The sequence below is a fragment of the Ylistrum balloti genome, unplaced genomic scaffold (genome assembly GCF_031769215.1).
Source record: "Ylistrum balloti isolate Yb309-2 unplaced genomic scaffold, AGI_CSIRO_Ybal_v1 Utg371094, whole genome shotgun sequence".
NCBI lineage: Eukaryota > Metazoa > Mollusca > Bivalvia > Pectinida > Pectinidae > Ylistrum > Ylistrum balloti.
The window spans coordinates 86301-105604 of record NW_026782603.1 but is presented as its reverse complement, the minus strand read 5'-3'; the positions used below and the strand labels follow the sequence as shown (position 1 = coordinate 105604).

At 33.7% G+C, this 19304-nt stretch overlaps 2 protein-coding genes across 2 annotated transcripts in view; one reads left to right on the top strand and one right to left on the bottom strand.

Annotated features, from left to right (window-relative positions):
* Positions 1-409: 409 nt before the first annotated feature.
* On the bottom strand, positions 410-13307 carry LOC132560661 (solute carrier family 35 member F1-like). Its single transcript, XM_060225327.1, has 9 exons — positions 12829-13307; positions 12285-12485; positions 11559-11665; positions 7009-7202; positions 6646-6817; positions 5284-5440; positions 4663-4718; positions 3960-4114; positions 410-3279 (listed from the first exon to the last, which is right to left on the bottom strand). The coding sequence occupies exons 2-9, from the start codon at positions 12416-12418 to the stop codon at positions 3121-3123; spliced, it is 1134 nt and encodes a 377-aa protein (XP_060081310.1). The 5' UTR covers positions 12419-12485; positions 12829-13307; the 3' UTR covers positions 410-3120.
* Positions 13308-15439: 2132 nt separating this feature from the next.
* Positions 15440-19304, top strand: part of LOC132560663 (brefeldin A-inhibited guanine nucleotide-exchange protein 3-like) — a 29641-nt gene continuing 25776 nt past the window's right edge. The window contains exons 1-4 of the mRNA XM_060225330.1: positions 15440-15524; positions 15624-15757; positions 16973-17107; positions 18059-18127. Coding sequence (XP_060081313.1) covers positions 15440-15524; positions 15624-15757; positions 16973-17107; positions 18059-18127 — 423 coding nt within the window. The remainder of the gene's footprint in view (positions 15525-15623; positions 15758-16972; positions 17108-18058; positions 18128-19304) is intronic.

Below are 19304 nucleotides of genomic sequence, written 5' to 3'. Positions count from 1 at the left end.
CTGAATTTGAGAATTATTTCCAACCCCTAAATACAAAATCTGAATGAAATCCGTTCAAGCATATAGGAAGAGAAGCATTTTTAAGCAAAAGTATTCGAGTAAACCTACTGGGGCCCCACCCCCAGGTCCCTAGGGGTCATTCAGCTTTCTGATCTTAAGAAATTATTCCCCTCTCGTTATATTGTTGCAGACCAAATTAAGCTGAAATCCACTGAAGTTTACGGATGGTGGATGGCACAAGATGATGAACAATCCACAGCAGCAAAAATCTAGGCCAGGACACCTGACATTCAATGGAAACAAAAGACTTGAAAACAATTTTCATAATTAAACAAAAATTTAATGATCAATAAAATTTTTCAATTAAACAATTAAAATTTCTAAATGAACAAAAGTAAATTTCCCACAATTATACTAAACACAATATCATACTAGACTTTAAAAATTTTAAATGAATTGTATTTAATATCGATCAATATAACAATTAAATGGACATGTAGAACAATTTGCATGTTCCACTTGAAATTATTGTTTAATTCTTTATAAAATATTCTGTAAGATAAATGATAATGTAAAGAGATAATGTGGTATCAGAGCTTTTATTATATAAATTTCATTATTAAGTCATCTCCTTCTACACTGTTAGGTCAGTGTAATTGTGATTTCAATTTTTTTAAAAAGTTATTTAGAAAATTTACTAAACCCTAAGCAACATATACATCTACAAATGCTTTCTTATTGTTATAAGCAGTGCATCCCTAACTATTTTATTTCAGTGTAATTTTTTTAGTAACTTTATATCTTAAATTTTTATCATATAATTAGTAGGTAAAAGTAAAACCATGTGAAAAGATTCCAAGTACATTCTTAAACCAACAGTAATTAAGGTATGGACATCTAAAGCTTATACCCAGTGTACCATCCTCTTTGTAGTAAATGTGATGATCATATCATGTTGTGATGCATTTGTTATTTCTAGGCGAATTACAGATTTAACAATCATTATCCAGACAGTGACATACAAAAGATCATATAAAACACTGTTTTGATGCAAAATTAGCTGTGTAAAACATTCAAAATGTTTGAGCCAGTTGCTGTCTTTGGGTGTACCTTCCTACCATATGGTACATACAACCATCACATTTACTACAGCGATCCTTTCAAATACTTTCTCACACCTCATTTGATAATGTAACTATGTTAAGTGTTAAATTTGAGTACATACAAAGCTATCATACTTTGTTTGCATTGTATAACTCAGAAGGGCTACATACATATATATTAACTTTATCCAGAAATGCCACATTGTGTAAATCAGCAGATCTTAAATTACAGGAATATCTAAATGATGTGTACAAAAATTCAAATTTTGGTTGCAAGAACAGGACTTTGGATTGTGTACAATAGATATACAACACTCTGGTGAACATCATCTCTTAAAAAATTAGATGTTACACAAAGGCTTGTAAATGTAATACATTTACCTCAATGTATTTGTACATTTCAATAGCACCATAAAATCATATATACCTACTATAAGGCACCTGTCAAAAATCTTATTATTGTTATAACTTTTTTCATAAAGGGTGCATACTTGGTAAAGAATTTCATACAACACTCCAATATTCAAAGATACATACCAGCAATTGCTATGATTGCTTAAACTGAAAATCAACCAGATACTGTTTAGCTCTTACTTAATAAATCATTTCAAATAGGGAATAAAACCAGACTTGGTATATACCATCACAACACTGTATGGGATATATGTGAAAGAAACAGAATTATACATATGTATATGCTACAGGTAAAATGATACTTATTTGCATAAAGGCAGCAAGCTGCCTGCTAAAGATCTTTATACTTTTATATTTTAGTATTTATCTCTATTCTTGCCCTTTTTTTCCTCTAAAATTTCCAATGACAATACATTGAAAACAGTGTTTTTTTTAAAACTCCATTATTGCTCCTACCTTCCTTAAAATACATTGCACTTCCCCGTGATGATATACAGTAAATAACCATAGTTTTTTAGGTAGAGATGTGTGTGGATTAGGTGTATGTTAATGTAACTAAATCTGATAACAGTTCTCCATGCTTACCATGCTTTGTGTAACTTGTTTTGAATACTGATAATCCTGCTTAGATGCCAGACACCACACAAAACCTTTCGGTGAATACCTAACTTACCAAAATGTGACATAATTTTTTTTCAACATCGGGTACAGTCAAACCGCTACCTTCTTAAAATCTGCTTGTATTTAACTATTTGTGAAAAAAAATCCCTGAAAGGTACATATTGTTATATATACTAACATAGAAGTTGTAACTGTAAGAGAGAAATGAAAATTGTACAAAACCTTTCCCCTCAATATCTGACAAGTGAAAACCATGGTTACCAATTCAGAAATGATAAAATTGCTAAAATATTAATTTATACCCAAACTACACCTTTGAATAAGAAATCTGTTCTTGAATAAATGTCTAAAGATTAACAACACTGTCACAGTAAAATATCCAAACTCGAAACAGATACTCAATATGAACATAATGTTTACACTTCTTGTGAAGTTAGTTTTAGCTGTGAAGACACCAATTTAAGGCTGTCCAAATAGTAATTTCAAACCTAGTACAAAAACATTATTTTGAAAAATATGAAGTCCCATATTTCCAAATTTAAGTGTGTATATAGCTCATTACTGACCATGATATGTAAACATAATGACAATGAGGAACTCGGATTTTAGTATATTCTTCAACGCAACTGCTCATTTAAAATTTAAAACTACAATGCATATATTACATATATTTGAACTGCTTATACAATCATATATCAGGTAATCTAGAGGCAATATAAAACATCCTGACTACACAAAGTGGTATAACGAGACCAATCTTGAATTAGTGGAGAGTTTATCACTTTTGCTAATACAGCACAATTGCACAAAACCTAAAATAATCTCCCATGTTAAAATAAAATTATAATCCAGCACATATGAATATCATTATTCCTTACCCAAAGAATAAGTTTCAAAAGGTTAAAATATAATGAAAATTTACACAATCAATTCATAGATATGTTTAAATTAACACTGGTGGTCATGGAAGGATAAGTTGTTGTCAGTCGTCCACACTTGATTCCTCCATTTCTTCATAGGAGTCTCTTGTGGGGGGATTATTGTTGGTGATGTCTGCTAGTTGTGATTCTGTTGACTGACAGGAATATATTGCTAATCCACTGAGGATTAGCACAAATGACAGAAAGTACAGAATGTGGAACTACAAAGAAAAGAGCAATGTCATGATCAACATTTGGTAGGCTTTCATATAATAATAAGTGTCAGACATTTCAACAAATAACTCAATTCTAAGATCTTTATTTAAAACTAAGATCTTTATTTACAAGAGATTGCAGAGCTATCTTAATACCTAACATTAATAGACATCAGTTCTGTTCAACTTTGAAAGGTCATCTGTTGAACTGTTCCTTCAAAAAAGGAAGATGTTTACTGTCGTAGGCTTTTGATGAAAACATCCATTCCCAGTGAATTTTCACCAGAAAAAAAGTTCAAGTAGGAAAATTAGGCCCACTTACCAGAGGCAAACTTTATTTTAGGTCCATACATACTGTGAATCACTTAAACTTTGCAAGTAATTTATTTCGCCAACTTACCTCTTCAGACATATTTGTGAACACATGATTTTGGAACACTGATCTAGAAATTACTTGAAATTCCTTATAGGTAGCTATTAGAGGCATGGACTCTTCTAGACAGTTATTAGTTACCAACTATCACAGATGCTAGTCAGAATTATTCTAGTAAAAATAATTGTGGTAGATTTGAATTCACGATCACCTCTCCTCACATACTCACGCGAAAATAAATCCCACCCTAAATATAAGTGACTTACAGTATATAAAATCAAACAAAATTTTCTTCAGGTTTAACAGGACTTACTTCATATTTAAACAGGTATAGACCAAATAACAGAGAGTAGAAATCAGCTGACAGGATAGAGATGTTGACAGCAGTGGCACTAGTCTGCTGAATCACGACAGACATACAGGTGTACAAGAGGTACTGGAACACTGTGAAGCCTATCAGAGGCAATACTGTAAAATAATAAGCACTGTACACAGTTAGTGGAACACATAAATAATAAAACAACACAGGTAATGTAACAAAAGATCCTTCAATTATCTCTAAAGTACAATATCCAAGATGGCCACCTCTTGGCCATGTTTTTTTCTCACAACAAAAACCAAAGGAAACCTAGACATGCAGTCTGGGAATGAATAATCAACCAAATACTTTTCGAAAAAACAGATATTGATTTACAAAGTACAAATGCCAAAATTATAGATGACCCCCTGTTGGCCATCATGTGTTTCTGATCTGTCCAAAGGTGGACACTGCATGAGAAGGGGCCAAAGGCAAGTTACTCATAGAATTTGAGAATGATCCACTCAAGAAACAGCAATAATAAACTGTATCTTTCAAAATCCATGATAGCTGCATGTTAAAGGACTGATGATAGATGGACAGCCAACAGGATGATGTACAGATATCACAATTAATACAGGGCACCTGCCTTTCCATGCAGGGCACTAACAAGGTTCTAATGTAAGAATACATTCTATTGTATGTGAAAGATACTTACATACATGGTAGGAAGAAAAGTCAACTTCCATGACTCTGTCCCGTTCAACGATAACACTGGGGAAAAAATGAGTTATTAAGTTTTACCAATGAAGGAAGTTTTTATCAATTGTTTAGATTTAAGTATGTATCAGGTATGTTCTACACTGCCTGGAATACAAAGTGATAATTCCTAAATAGCTTTATAAAACAAGTGAGCAAAATGAGTCTGTATGTTTGCCTGTTCTACAACTTAATGAGAGAAGAATTTGTCGGTGGAGTCACTTTCAGCAAAATGTTAAAACCCTTAACACATGCATGTTATTACTGTTAGTCAATTATTGCAACCCTACATTTTTTAGTCATTGAGAATAAGAAGTTCCTAAATTCTATTTTGGATTCAGGACTGAAACTTACTTAATTAAAATGTTCAGGATGCTTTAAATTTAAAATGAAACCAAGATGATGACTTTTCACTTGAAAACACAAACATATGAAAGCACCCAATAATCTAATCAGGTACTGGGTTACATTATGACATCAATGGATATCATAAGATATGTAAATAAGGAATTCTTTAAATATGAATGGTTTATCATAACATGATTATAATTATTAGTGTTTTATGTTTGCTTTTACTCACAACTGGATTCCATTGATAAAACTTCCAAAAAGACCAACCATGCCGAGGAAGTCTGCCTTGTCATAGATCTTGACCACATACTCCTGTGCCACATTTGACACACCATACAGGGAGGCACCTGCGATGCACAGCATGTCTCCCAAGACCTTGTTGGGTGCTTAAAAAAAATTAGAGTCAGTTTTCAATGTTTTAGCTTTCCAGGTGATCAAACCATAAAAACAGTGGAATTAAGATTGAGCAATCTTATTTCATAGTTGTACACATTTTTTGGGTCATACAATATATAAGATTATGCATTCTGTGCTAAAGATTTGTTGATTTTGTATTTGATGTTGAATTGAATATGGTAAAATTGTTTTTCCTCTTTTTTACCCCAGTCAACAGAATATAATGTTTTAGTTATTAACCATTATTATTTTTTTAAATAATTTTTTTTTCTCATAAATGCATCATCACAATCTAAGATCTGTTATATGAATGTAACAGCTTAAGGTATGTAATCAGGTAAATTTTCTATTTGTTAACATTAGTCGTCTAGGCAGAGGGTTTGTATAGTTCTAACTAGTCTGTGTACTAACTACCATTGATGGAAATTAACAAAACAATTTGAAATGAAATTGTAATATCAGTTTACTCAGTTTTTTATGAAAAAGTATTTTTCACTCATGCTTAAGACCATAAGAAATATTGCCAAGGATAGTATGATATTACAAAACCCCTATAGCCAGGGAAAGTTAATATTATCTTTGACTCAAAGAATGTTGATGGACTTATTACAAGGAAATGATGAAGTATTTGCTTGCTTGACTTCTGAAACTATCCACAATGTGGTTGGGCTTATTACCAGGCACACTATTTGAGACAACAGATGTTAGTCTATAAGTAAGTTACTTTTTGTATACAAAAATGATACCTAACAACCTTCCCCTATATATCTCCTGGGTTACTACAACGTCATGTGTTCTACACCAAACAGTACAGGGCTGATGAGCTGATGTATGGATTAATACAGTCAAATCAGAACATCATCTAGCACGTTACACTGTACATAAGCATGATGTTTTAATCCATAAATCTTCAACAATACAAAAAGAGTCATTTTTTAGAAACTGTAGACAGAATTTCACTTACTTCAGTGATAGGAAATGATCAGGTGATACAGACATATATTACTGATGTTTCCCAACAATAACAAAAACAATGGACACTGCCAGTATGTGCCTTAGGTACTAATGGTAACATCTGCTGGATCTTTTTGCAGTCATTTTTACAATCTTCTCTTTATTTCATTCATGATGTTAATTGTCTTTATCTATTCTACACTTTGATCTCACAGTCCAATAGTAGGTGAACTTGACTCACCTTTGCCAGTGTTCTTGACATCAACATTACCAGACAGAAAGTCGGTAAGTATCAGTCCACCCATACCCAGAAGGCAAACAACAATTCCTACAAAGTTGAGTGGTTTGTACCGAACACGGAGGACCAGACATGACAACACTAAAACCATAGGAATACTGAAACAATCCAACAGCTGAAAGGAAGAAGAAATCACAGGAGGTCAGTTATTGGGTCAGTAATATGTTCTCATTTCATTAAAGAAAGAAATTATCATGCATACATGAACATTGAACAAGGAATAAATATTATTACACAATAAAATATTACTAATTTTATAAGTTATTGTTTTAATATTCTACACACAACTTCGATTCCCTGACCTACCTGGACACTGGTGACAGTGGTAAATTGGTATGCACTGACCACCAGAAAGTTGGCCTCCACATCAGCAATAGAAATCAGGAGATACTTCCAGCCCCAAGTCTTCAAACGCTGGCAGAGATTTTTCTCATCACGGCGGCAAGCTAGGACTGGCGTGAAGGTCAAACACAGCAACAAGTAGTTGAGGAAACATTGAGCTACACAAAAGGAAAGATAAAATTTTGTGTTTAAAAGACCAAACAATACCAACTATGTTGTAAATTACATATTTCCCTTGTAAATTACCATTTCCTTTTCTATGTTAATGTCTACAATTACAGACACACCATTAAGATATAGACTACAATCATTATGATGATCTTGACTTGCAGTTAAGGTCAAAAACTGAAGATATTATTATAATAATCTTCACCTGGTTTAATCTTACAATCAACCTTAATTGACAGCCTGTGATGTGGAATCAATGACCTTTGCAGTCATTTCCACCAATATGGTCATCTACATGAAATTATCATACCCTTTCCATGTATAATCAGATATGTTTTCATCACATAATCTTGCAGGTTATCCAGTGAATTGGACAATATAATATTTTTGCATATACAATCACTGATTTGACTTTTGGCAGAAACTTTGCATTCTTTTTCAACATAATCCCCATAAGTATCTATACACTTTTGCTAGCAATGTTTAATGGCCTCAATGACACTTTTAAAGAAATCCTTTCTTTAACTGTTCAAAAAGTCCTCCATTGCATGTATGACGTCATCATCTGACCAAAAGAGAGTACTGGAAAAGGCCTTTTCTCAATTTTGGAAATATATCATTAATTGCAGCCATGGCAATAACATACATGTAAACAGGGGCGTTGTCCTGGTGGAACAACACATCTTTACTTCTCCTAGATGTGAAGCATATTTAGTCTTAGTTTCTCCTTCTCCAAACATCAAGGATTGTCGAGTGTAGTATCACTACGGTTTCACTTCCTACTTTGTTTTAAGATTCCCTTATAGGATGCCAAGATCATTTCAGCTCCCTGAGAACTAATTTGAACCCACTGTGTGTCATTCAGGTCATAGAGCCTTTTGATGGGGACATCCTTATTTAGGAATAGTTTGTCTATTTCGAAGTAACTCACTCGCTTAACATTTTTGCACCATTTCTGCATGAAAGAGTTCACCGACTTTGCTGTATTGTTTAAGGTTTCAATATGTTTGGACTGTCCTCTCCTTGGTTTTATACTGGAAATGTACACATGCGCGTTTGGGCAGAAAGCACAGATACTGTCTGCAGCTTTGGTAAATGAAATTTCAACAGTTTCAGCATCACTTTTATTGCCAGACACATTATTTGTTCCTAGTACTAAAAAAAAACCTCCTGAATATCATTGGTATTTACGTCCTTGTCACAACCAGCCAAGAAGTTCCTGAACTCTAGTGGTAGTCACACCGGATTTTGTGATGATTTTTGTGTTTGGATTCTCTATACACATTCTTTTGCAGTTAGAAGCCCCAAGAATAACTGCTGTTATGGTAGGGGTTTCCTCAGTTTTTGGCATTGGTGTAGATTAAGGTTGTGGTCCATTATCTGAGTAATTTTCAGGATTTGTGTTCTCTCTAATCTCCTCTAAAGTATTGTTAGTGCCATCTTCCTTTGATTGAGACATAATGTTTTCCCCGCCATGAGCCCCACTCTCCGGTAGAGGTTCACCTGTACTCTGACGTTGTGTGCTATTTTTGTCCTTACCTGAGTAGTTCCTGGCCAGGTGTGCTGGGCTACCGCACATGTAACACTGCCTTTGTTGTCCCATTCTAAGCTTTCTCAGGCACTTGTAAAAAGGATGGTTAGTTTGACCACAGTAAATACACTCTGTTCTGTTGTTGTCAGCAAACATTCTGACTTTGAATCGCCCAAATTTTGTTTCTCTAGGAATAATATTTTTAGCATTCACAAGCTGTATATATCTTGTTCCTGTCTCTATGTCAGTTCCTTTGATTTTTCCTCTTTTGAAGCTGCCCTGGTTTGGATGTCCATACTCTGACAATGCTGTGTACAGCAAGCTATCAGGTTATTCAATTGGGGCGTCCTTGATAGTAAAATTGGTGATAGATTTTTCTACATCAAGAACCCTACAGTTGAGATCTCTAATTCTCACTCCACTTATTAATAAGGCATGTTTGTGTCTCTCCTCCTTAAGGGTGACAACACCTGTAGACTCCCACTTAAAGTGGAGTTATGGCCAAATAACACAGAGTGAAATAACCCACTGTAACACTGTCAGGGTAGACAACCTATTTCCTCAACACATCTTTACCTAGTTTTCTGCAGCGCTTGAGTTTAATATTTTCTCTTAACTGCCTAAGAAGTGATGCATAAAATGTGCCATTGATTGTTTGTCCCTTTTGCAGTTAATCTACCATCAGAATACCATCACCATCCCAGGACACCTAGGCCAATACCTTTTCAGCTGATGGAACAGTCTTTGCCTTCATTTTTTAGACTATTGTTTGGGCCTCTGGGGTGATATGATGGCCCCATGGTTCATTCATAGTCACAAACCTCTGCAGAAAATTAGCAGGTTCAGATTAGCATGTGACAAAATCTGCCTGATGTTCTTCTGATCCACTTTCAGAAGTTTGTTACCCAACAGGCTGAGAGCTTTCCCAATGCAAGATCTTCAGTAAGAATTTAATGTGCTCTTCCTGTGAAACCTGAACTGTACTGGGTTTATCTCTCTCTATGTAACTTGACTGTCAGCCATAACAAAATTATGGATTTTATTGACCTGTTCTGGGGTTGTAACAGTGACAGGCCTTCCAGGATGGGCATCATTCTCAAGGCTCTGCCTGCCATACTTACCTTTTCATTGTAGCATATGAAGGGGCATCATTCCCTAGTGTTGCTACCATATCAGTATGGATATCCTTAGGTACTACACCTTTCTTAAGCAAATATTGAATCACTGCTCTTTCAGCAATTTTGTTCATTTTACAACAGTCACATGCATTGTTTACTTTAGAGTGTTACCTCTTCAACAACTGACCAAAAAGACACCAGTCTTCAGGCACACAGTCTTAAATAGTCAGGAAATAGTAGATCTGAAAAAAAGGGCATCTAATGCTTAACATCTTCAATACAAGACTCAAAACTTCTCAATCAGCCCTTGTGTAATATACCTTGGAGCATTTTTCAATGATGCACCAGTTAGAAATTGATTATGATATGATGATACAGACAATGACGTTATGTCATGAATTGAAATGAATCAACAATATGACTGTCTCGGTTAAATTTTGTCTTCCACAATTTGACTTTAAAACCTGTCAAAATGTAACTTTTTTAACAGATTAGATGAACCTCATGTCAAAGAATTATTTGTTGCTTGCCAAGGTTCACAATAATAAAAACTTCCAAGATCCATTTCATAAAAATTCACATGAAATGAAAACTCAATTAAGATCCTCTGTATCATGCCCTTGCCTTAGGAAGTATGATCAGATATAATAAGTATGCCCTTGCAATGGGAAGTACGATCAGTTATGTTTAGTACATATGTTTATGTAACAGAGGTCATTATTTATTTCAATGTCTCCGCTAGGAATCGAACCCGGGACCCCTGGCTTACTAGTCTGACCCTCAACCAATTGAGCTAAAGAAAAGTTCTCTTGAGCCAAGTGGTATATTGCAGCTAGTATTTTACCATGATTACATATTCCTCTAGGAAATAACTTATCCTCAGTTTTCCAGGGGTTATAGCAATGCTAGTGGGGCATGGCTTAGTACCATTCCCGGGTCCCTACATGGGTGCAATGTAACAGAGGTCATTATGTCATTATTTATTTCAATGCCTCTGCTAGGAATCCAACCTAGTACCCCTGGCTTACTAGTCTGACGCTAAACCAATCAAGCTAAAGAGAAGTTCTCTCGAGCCAAGAAGTATATTGTGACTAGTATTTTACCAGGGTTACATTTAGTATACCTTGTCACAGGAAGTATGGTGAGCTAGGTTTAGCATGCCTTTGTCACAGGAAGTATGATGAGAGAAAATTTAGTTTGTCTTTGCCATAGGAAGTATAAAATGCCCAATTCCTAGGAAAATCATTAGAATGAGCTGTTCCCACTTTCACAGTCAACACTTATGTTCAATCACACTTAATCTATCTCATTAATAACTGATGTGATAACTATAAACCTTATTACTCTTGCTAATTTTGTGATTGAAGCAAAATCATAAAATGTTCATCGTAATCAATCTTCTCAATGTTATCAAAAGAGAAGCATGGGACACTTAATCCATTTGGCAGTTAATATAAGGCTTTTCTATGGTTTAGTTGTCAGGGTATTGTACCACATTCACACTTAAAGATTTGTCAAAAGATGTTCCAGACTATGAACAGGTCATCCACTGAGCTGTGTCCCTCTCAGTAAAGTCCTATGGCAAACTTGTCTGTTGTGGCCAAATCAGCAATCATGGAGTCTCCCCTCTTGTTGGATTACATGAGTAAATAGTTAAAGTAGTTACTAAATGGTTAACTGTTGTTATATAAACTCACCAGTTGGTATATTAACTCCTTGGTTGGACAGAAGACCACTGGTGACTGCTAGTCCACACAGAAGGAGGGATATAAACTGACCCAATAAAACAGCTTTCCAGAAATACCTAAGTCAAAGGTTAAGATAAGATTATCATCATAACGAAAAAATTGAAAATAACAAACAATATTTCTATCTTAATCTTAACAGCTAAAACATCAGACTCAAATATTCAAATGTATTGCTCAATATGATATGATATTGCTGAGGTGAAATACCCATCAATATCTGTAACGGAGGTCATTATATATTTCATTGCCTCCATTAGGATTCAAATATGGGAACCCTGGTTTACAAATCTGACATTCAACGGATCAAACTAAAGAGAGATTCACTCTAGTTGAGTAATATATTTTGGCTACTATCTTACCACGGTCACATATGTAAATATTCAGAAGTCATCTTTCGGTAATAATTTAGGGTATCTTAAACTGCAATCTTACAAAGATATCAAACTTTGTATATTTATGTAGTCATTTAGGTAAGACGTATGAAATCTATAATCCCTAATAATATTTTTCAACAGACTATATTTACATCTTGAAAGATTTCCAAGTCCTCTTTTCCAACAATTCAAAGCATGCAATAGATCCCATTTTATAGGATTTTAACTTTTCACAAATACTGAAAGAAAAAAAAAGGAAAAGAAAATTGTTAATTAATATGAATTTTGCAACACCTCTAACCTTGACTTAAGGGCTGTGTATGCTCCATTGATAAGCTGGCTACATTTGTTCCCACAGATCTGGTTCTCATCACCATGTTCAGTATAATTGGCAGAAAGTAACTCCTGGTTGCTATTGTCTGATAAACACCCCATCCTTTCTAGATTTCACTGCTTGAATCATCACGTTCACTACCATGTACAATGGTTTGCCGAATCAGGTCTGTGATCAAGAAAAAGAAAGAAAAAATGTCAGAAAAAATGTCAGCAGAGAGCCAGAAGCTTAATAATACATACGTGTTGTTTATCACAAAGATGTATCCTGTATTACACATTTAAATACCACTCCTGCTAAAAAAAATCAATGCCGAACAAGGATATTACATAAAACTCAGGTTACCATAACCTACAGTATCCTAATGACAGCATTACATAATTATGCAAGTCTTTAGTCATTAGCATTAACGCAATTATATAAGTCTTTAGACTTCCATTTGTGATACAAATAAAACATATAATTTAAGCACATATTGACATTATATAAATGAAACTATGTCTTAACATACATTTCAACAGTCTTGTAACATTGTTGTCAAACCACTCCGACGAAAAACAGTACACTTGTTCTCCACAGTCCAGTATTTCGTTTGTAAATCCGCTATTGAAAGCTGTCAAATCTTCAATGTTGCTACTATTAACAATATTCTACAGTTGAATGCATCGTATATTTATACAGCAACATGTCTAGCTATGGAAATGATTAACAGTCTCACTCATATGGAAAGGTGCATTTGGAAAATGTACCTATCAGCCTTAACACTAATACTTTGTAGATTTTCAGGTCACTGATCACGAGTTAAAGCAGAAGTTGGTCGATGTCGGAAGGATTAGGATACGTCAACCCTGATAATCAATGACAAAGAATGTTTCAGTTGAAACGATTGGAAATATATCTATGAGGCCAGTCTTCTCATCCTGGACGATTGTTTCATATATATGATCGGGAATCAAGTTTGGTTTTGCTATCTAATGTTCACCAAATGCTTTCAATTCAACTTTCCATTCGAATGCATCTTTCATCATTCAGTAATGTTATAAGCGGCACAACACATGATATTTTACCTTTTATCCAGCGTCAAATTTACACAAGCTAGGCAATGCATAGAGGTTTTTTCTATGTACCATCGCATGTTATTTCATTTCATTATTTGAAAAAAAAGTTTTGGTGCGTGGGTGTTATTATTTATATTGTTAAGTATATAAGCGGCCGCGTTTGATGTCGAGTTGTAAAAAACCTGGAAAGAAGAGAGCTGAGAAAGCTGACGTGTAAGATTTTTTTAAGTTGAGAAAAAATGTATATATCTTCTTCCAGTCAAAGCCAATATGTTCGCTCAAAAAGGAATTTAAACATATACAATCATTTAAGTTAATTAGACTAACATATGCTCTGGTAATGTCTTCGCGGCTTCAGCAGCTGTCAACTAGCAGTTCTATACCCTACAATGATATAAGAATCCAATATCTAAGATGCATTATAATTGTTATTGGTATAATGAAAACCACTTAGCCTGCACCCACCACGGTTCGAACTAGCGACCCTCTTTCTCTAGCTAAACACTAAACAGTTGGACTAAAGGAAAATCTCTTCTAACAGAGGTTAGTAAGGTGACATGCGCTGTCAACTTCTACATGAGGACGTCCATGATATATTTAACATGATGTTATGTTGTAACAGAGTGCAAAGGAAATACCTAAAGTTTTTAATATGAAATAGAGGGATAAGCCACTGCCTATATCTCTTTGTTCAAGTTAACTAGCTTTGCTGTGTATATAAACCATTTTACTCCAATGTTACATAACCAATCTTTTCAAAATAAGCAGCTGTAGAAAGCTTGAGAATAATCAGATTAATTCTGCTAGCTTTTTGTGACAATTTAATTTTGATGTTTATAGAACAAAATGCATGTTTAAGTAATACATACCACCATAGGTTGTATATCACTATATAATGTATATCACATTTTGTCCAATATGTGAATAAGTGGCAATAAAAAGCTGAGTATTTTCTGATTGATTCATGTAGCATTTTTTTATATATCCATTTAATTCATTGTTTTTTGGGGTTTTTTTTCACCTCCTTGGAGATTGGGATTTCTCTTACCCTGGACAGGTTAATCCATGCGTTTTCCCAATGTGAGAATAATAAAGAGTATAATAATACATCTGGTCTTGCATTTGGAAAAGGAAAACAGGATTAGAGAAATAAAAAAAAAATTCAACCCCTTTAGGGCGATCATGAGATAGGAGATCTAAACCCTGAGGGGAAGATTGTTAAGCTGTCAAACACTCGACAAGCTTTGTGTTTGACAACAAAATATTCTTCAACCTAGGGTGAAGATCTTCCTATCTCACCCTAAAGAAGGTGAAAGATTCTATTAATCTCAACCCAAGGGGAAGATGATTAAGATGGCAAACATCTTGCCGAAATTGAATAATATTATTTTTTCTGATACTGCTGGCCTTATTATATACATGTACTTGTATGTTTTTGTTGTCCAAGTGCTTTGCATTACTGACTTCAGTTAGTGAATTATTACTATGACATATTATTGTCCTGCCAAGGGCATTCTCCCATCTTAATCTGAGTTAGTCAAATTCAATGAAAATAAGCCAAACTGGAAATGTTCAAAGTTGAAAAAGCAGTAACCAGCCCTTCTGAGGCAGTATTTTCAACCTCATCTAAAGAATCTTAATCTAACCAATTGCTTTAACAAGTAGACAGGAAAGGTCAACCATAATCTTGATTGTTCAGAGGCATCACAAACATAAACAATTGTTTTTTCTTTTATTGCTGAATTCTAGCAGATTACCTGATGAGTATTTTATCCAATGACCTCTGTATTATGGTGATTGACATATTTTTACTGTCTGATTCAGAAACAAAAATATATGAAAGAACAATCAAACATAAATACTCCATATACATGTATGTTGATGAATTATATAAACAAAGTGAGCCTATGTATGTATATTAATATTGTGGTTTTAATACCTAACTGATTGATTGATTGATTAATTACACACAGTTTTCCTTTTCAGGTGTATTAGGGCAATGACAAATGTTAAAAGATATAATAACTGGATATAAATCAGTATCCTAATTTTAAACACTTCACAATGGAGGATCTGCTAACACAACTGATGAAAGATGCCTCATCTCAAAAGCATGCAGGAATCAGGAAAGCTTCTCAAACAGCTCTAGGTAAATATCAAACCTTAAACATATTAAATGTTACCAATATTATTGTATCAGTTTATAAGTTATAAAACAAACTAGTATTTGCTATTTTTTTATTTTCAGACTTACTTGAGAACCCTACCTTGATTACACAGACTCCAGCGTATGTTCTAAGAGAAAAGTGCTTAGAACCGTTGCAACTGGCATTAGAATCTAAAACAAAGAAATTAGCCACATACGCTGTTGGGGGAATACAGGTAAAAAAATATTTGTTTATGTCATACCTTTTCTATTTCATGGTCCTCACATCCAGTTCTATTCTTAATCAAGTGTTATATGCTTCTCTGTAGCAACTTAAATTTTTAAATAAATTTAGATAACACTTGAATGTAAAATGAAGTTAGAGATGGCAGGATAACATCCTTCATAAGGTATCAACAAAATATATTAGCTGACATGTTTTGGCATACTACATGTAGGTTTGCTGTCACGTACTAGGACTAATGTAGTAGTGTCAATGCCTCTGTCCAAAAACTACACATGTTGTTTACATTACTTTTTCTATTATATGTTAAGTGTAAACAACATGTGTAGTTACTGGACAGAGGCATCAACACTACAACAACATACCTAAAGTAAGTCCTATGTTTTCGAATTGTGACACTGTTCTGATGATGGCATATCTAGTATGCCAAGCAAATCAACTAACAAATTTTGCTGACATTTTTCAGTGGATGTTGTCCAGTCATCTCCACTTTCATCTTATATTCCTTAGGAATCCATCAATGGAGAACTACTAAATCTACTCAGATTTTGGATCACATTTTCTTTGTTAAGATTGAATGTGACAATACTTTGGGAAAATCTCAACCCAGTGTCATCCCTAATGTCTTTACAAGCTTACATGCAACTTAATTTCTTTATGCATTTTGATCACTTTGATATGAAATTAAGAACATGACTTGCTTGAATTTTGGGTTTCAAGATTTTCAAGGTCATAGTCATTATTGGCACCATTGGTTGTCTCCATATTTTATGGGAAAACCTATAGAGTTATTGAAGTCTGTTATATTGTGACATATCCTTAGTCATTGCCTTTACTCAAACAACACCTTTTCAGAAGGGATTTTAATCAAACAGTTGTATGATACAGTTTAGTTCGTTATTTGCCTATAGAAACTGTATTTAATTCTGACTTTATATTGATATATATTCACTTGTATGTCTTTTGTACAATCTTTATATTGTAGTCAACCAGGACATTTTCTCTAAGGCCAAGGTCACTTATTATTCACAGACAATCATTAACAGGTTGAATTTAGCGACATCATTCTAGTGCTGTCATTTCTTCACAACAGAAGATGAGACTACTTCAGATGAGTTTGTATTTATAATTCCATTCATAGCTATAAGAATGGGATGTTAATGAATTCACAACATTATATTATATTATAACAAATTTGGTATTCCAGCAAATACTGAAGGATGAGAAATTCCAGTCAAGTATGGAGAGTGACAAGGAGGAACACTGGCTGCCTATCCAGATACTTAACACTGTGTTCAGCACTCCTTCCCTACCAGAGGACACACAGGTGGAAATCATGAAGGTATATTGAATCTAAAAACATGTTTTGAGTCTGTTCTAGTTACTGGCCACATTTGATTGTATTATTGGTGGGTTTTTGACATCACAAAGTCGTTCTTTTTACACAGTATCAATAAAGTATAGAAGGTAGTTTACAGTGGCCGGTCTTTTTGTGTTTTTACTACATTTCAAAAACCTTTCATGAATGTTTGTAAATTAAAAACATCACAAGCATTGTATGCATAGATGATGGATAATTCCATAATTTCATCCCAGGTAGAGTAAACTTGACTTGTACTTTTTCTATATACAGAATAAAGGAGAGGTACAGATAACTCTCCTGTTAATGAACTGAATTTATCCATTAAATCAATATGATAGATGATATTTATTCAGAAATGTTTTAGGACTAAAATTCAGACATGACCTGCAGTATAGTAATTAAAATTTTCAATTGGACTGGCTATACTTTAATTCTAAGTAAGACAACGTTGCTGTATCTATAGAACATTCATATTTGGAAAAGTAATGTTTTTTGTCTTTTTAGTCATGGAATATAAGAAAAAGTGAGGAACTATTGATTACAAGCAAATGTGAAAAATTTAGTAGAGAGAAAGATTGAAAAATGATTGAAAAAAAACAAGAATGAAAAATAATGAATTATATATGACGGCATTGTGATCATCATGAAAGATTTCTTTATCTAGGATGTTGCTCTGACCAGTCGTAAGAAGTTAGAAAATAAATTAGTGCTGATTAACTGTATTTAAGGTTTCTGCCTACAAAATTATACAATGACTACTAAGTTGTACAGTCCCTCATGAATATATATGGATATGTTTAATCAAAACATTCCTTGTCACTAATATTGCAAGTGACTTGTTGATCTCCAGCAGTATTGAAATGGTATTAGTAACACAAGGTATGATAACCTATTTTAATATTGTGTCACTTTTCAAATTCTCTGTTATAGTTGCTCCTGAAGATGACGTTTTCCACAGCTTGGTGTATGAATGCAGGTGTGATCACTAAAGTTTCTCAGGTAAACAATTTTGTAAACACTTTCACTTCAGGTTTATGGGAATTTCATAAATGTCACTAGATATGTAGTTAAAATGGAGGTGATTCTGGTTGATTTGTTTCGGACAACTGAGGTAAGATGCACTTTTTGATAGACTCAATTAATCAGCCAGTATGAATTAAATGACACTTCTAACACCTGTTTTCAGAATTACCTCTGCTACTCATTGTTTCTGGTCTGGTCAGTGAAAACCTAGGTAGTACCTACTCAGTAATGTAACTTGAACATCAAACATCACAGCCATATTTAGATACATAATTATATATATATAGCTACTTTCTTACAATTCTGTATGAAAGAAAATCCAGACCAGTTTGATATGATCATTGATAAATCAGAATATATGATATTGTTACAAGACTTTTATTGAACTAGTTACTTAAATGCTGCAGTATTTAACTAAAAGTGAAGAAAGAACAAGACATTCTTCTCTTTAAAAGGGAATTGTTATTCATGTAACGTTTGCTTCAGCCATAAAGCTTACAACCAGTGAACTAGTGTTAAGTTGAGGTGTCTTATATGCCTCCTTAAGGAATGTCTTCTATATATTAAAGAAAAGAGCTGTGTTTAAAATGTGTATACATACTAATTTTAAATTATCACATCAATTGTTAACTTTTAGGACATGTTCAATATGTATTCCTGGAATTGTTACCACATTTTATAATTAATCAGTTGCCTACACCAACAGATATGGAAACTCCTTAATTTGAATCAAAACATTAAATTATTGAATCTGATAAACCTATTAGAAAACCTATATACCATTAATTTGTATTTAAAATTTTATAAACAAGTAATATTCATGCGCATTTAGTCTCAATTATACCATTAAAAGGGGGTTAAAAGATTTATTTCATAGCCATTAAAAACTATAAAAGTACATGTGATAAAAGACATGAATTTCATATTAATTTCGATGTCCATTACTTTTGTTTGACATGAAATTCATGGCCATCTAGAAATCATCAATTTCTCTGGTTCAAGACTAATTTCATTTATTACAGTATTTATTCTGATTGTGGTAATGGTTATTATAATGACAAAATCACATCATTGTATATATGTTTGTATCCCTGAAATGTTGTACGGCACTGTTTCCACTATATCATATATACATTCCCAGTGTATTGTACAC

What these genes read in the sequence shown, in the direction of transcription:
- LOC132560661 (XM_060225327.1), bottom strand. Translation starts at nt 12,418, where the DNA reads ATGGGGTGTTTATCAGACAATAGCAACCAGGAGTTACTTTCTGCCAAT. An exon ending in CCACTGTCACCAGTGTCCAG is followed by an intron (nt 6,818 to 7,008) that starts GTAGGTCAGGGA and finishes TCTTCCTTTCAG; the next exon opens with CTGTTGGATTGTTTCAGTAT. An exon ending in TTTATCAATGGAATCCAGTT is followed by an intron (nt 4,719 to 5,283) that starts GTGAGTAAAAGC and finishes TTTTTTCCCCAG; the next exon opens with TGTTATCGTTGAACGGGACA.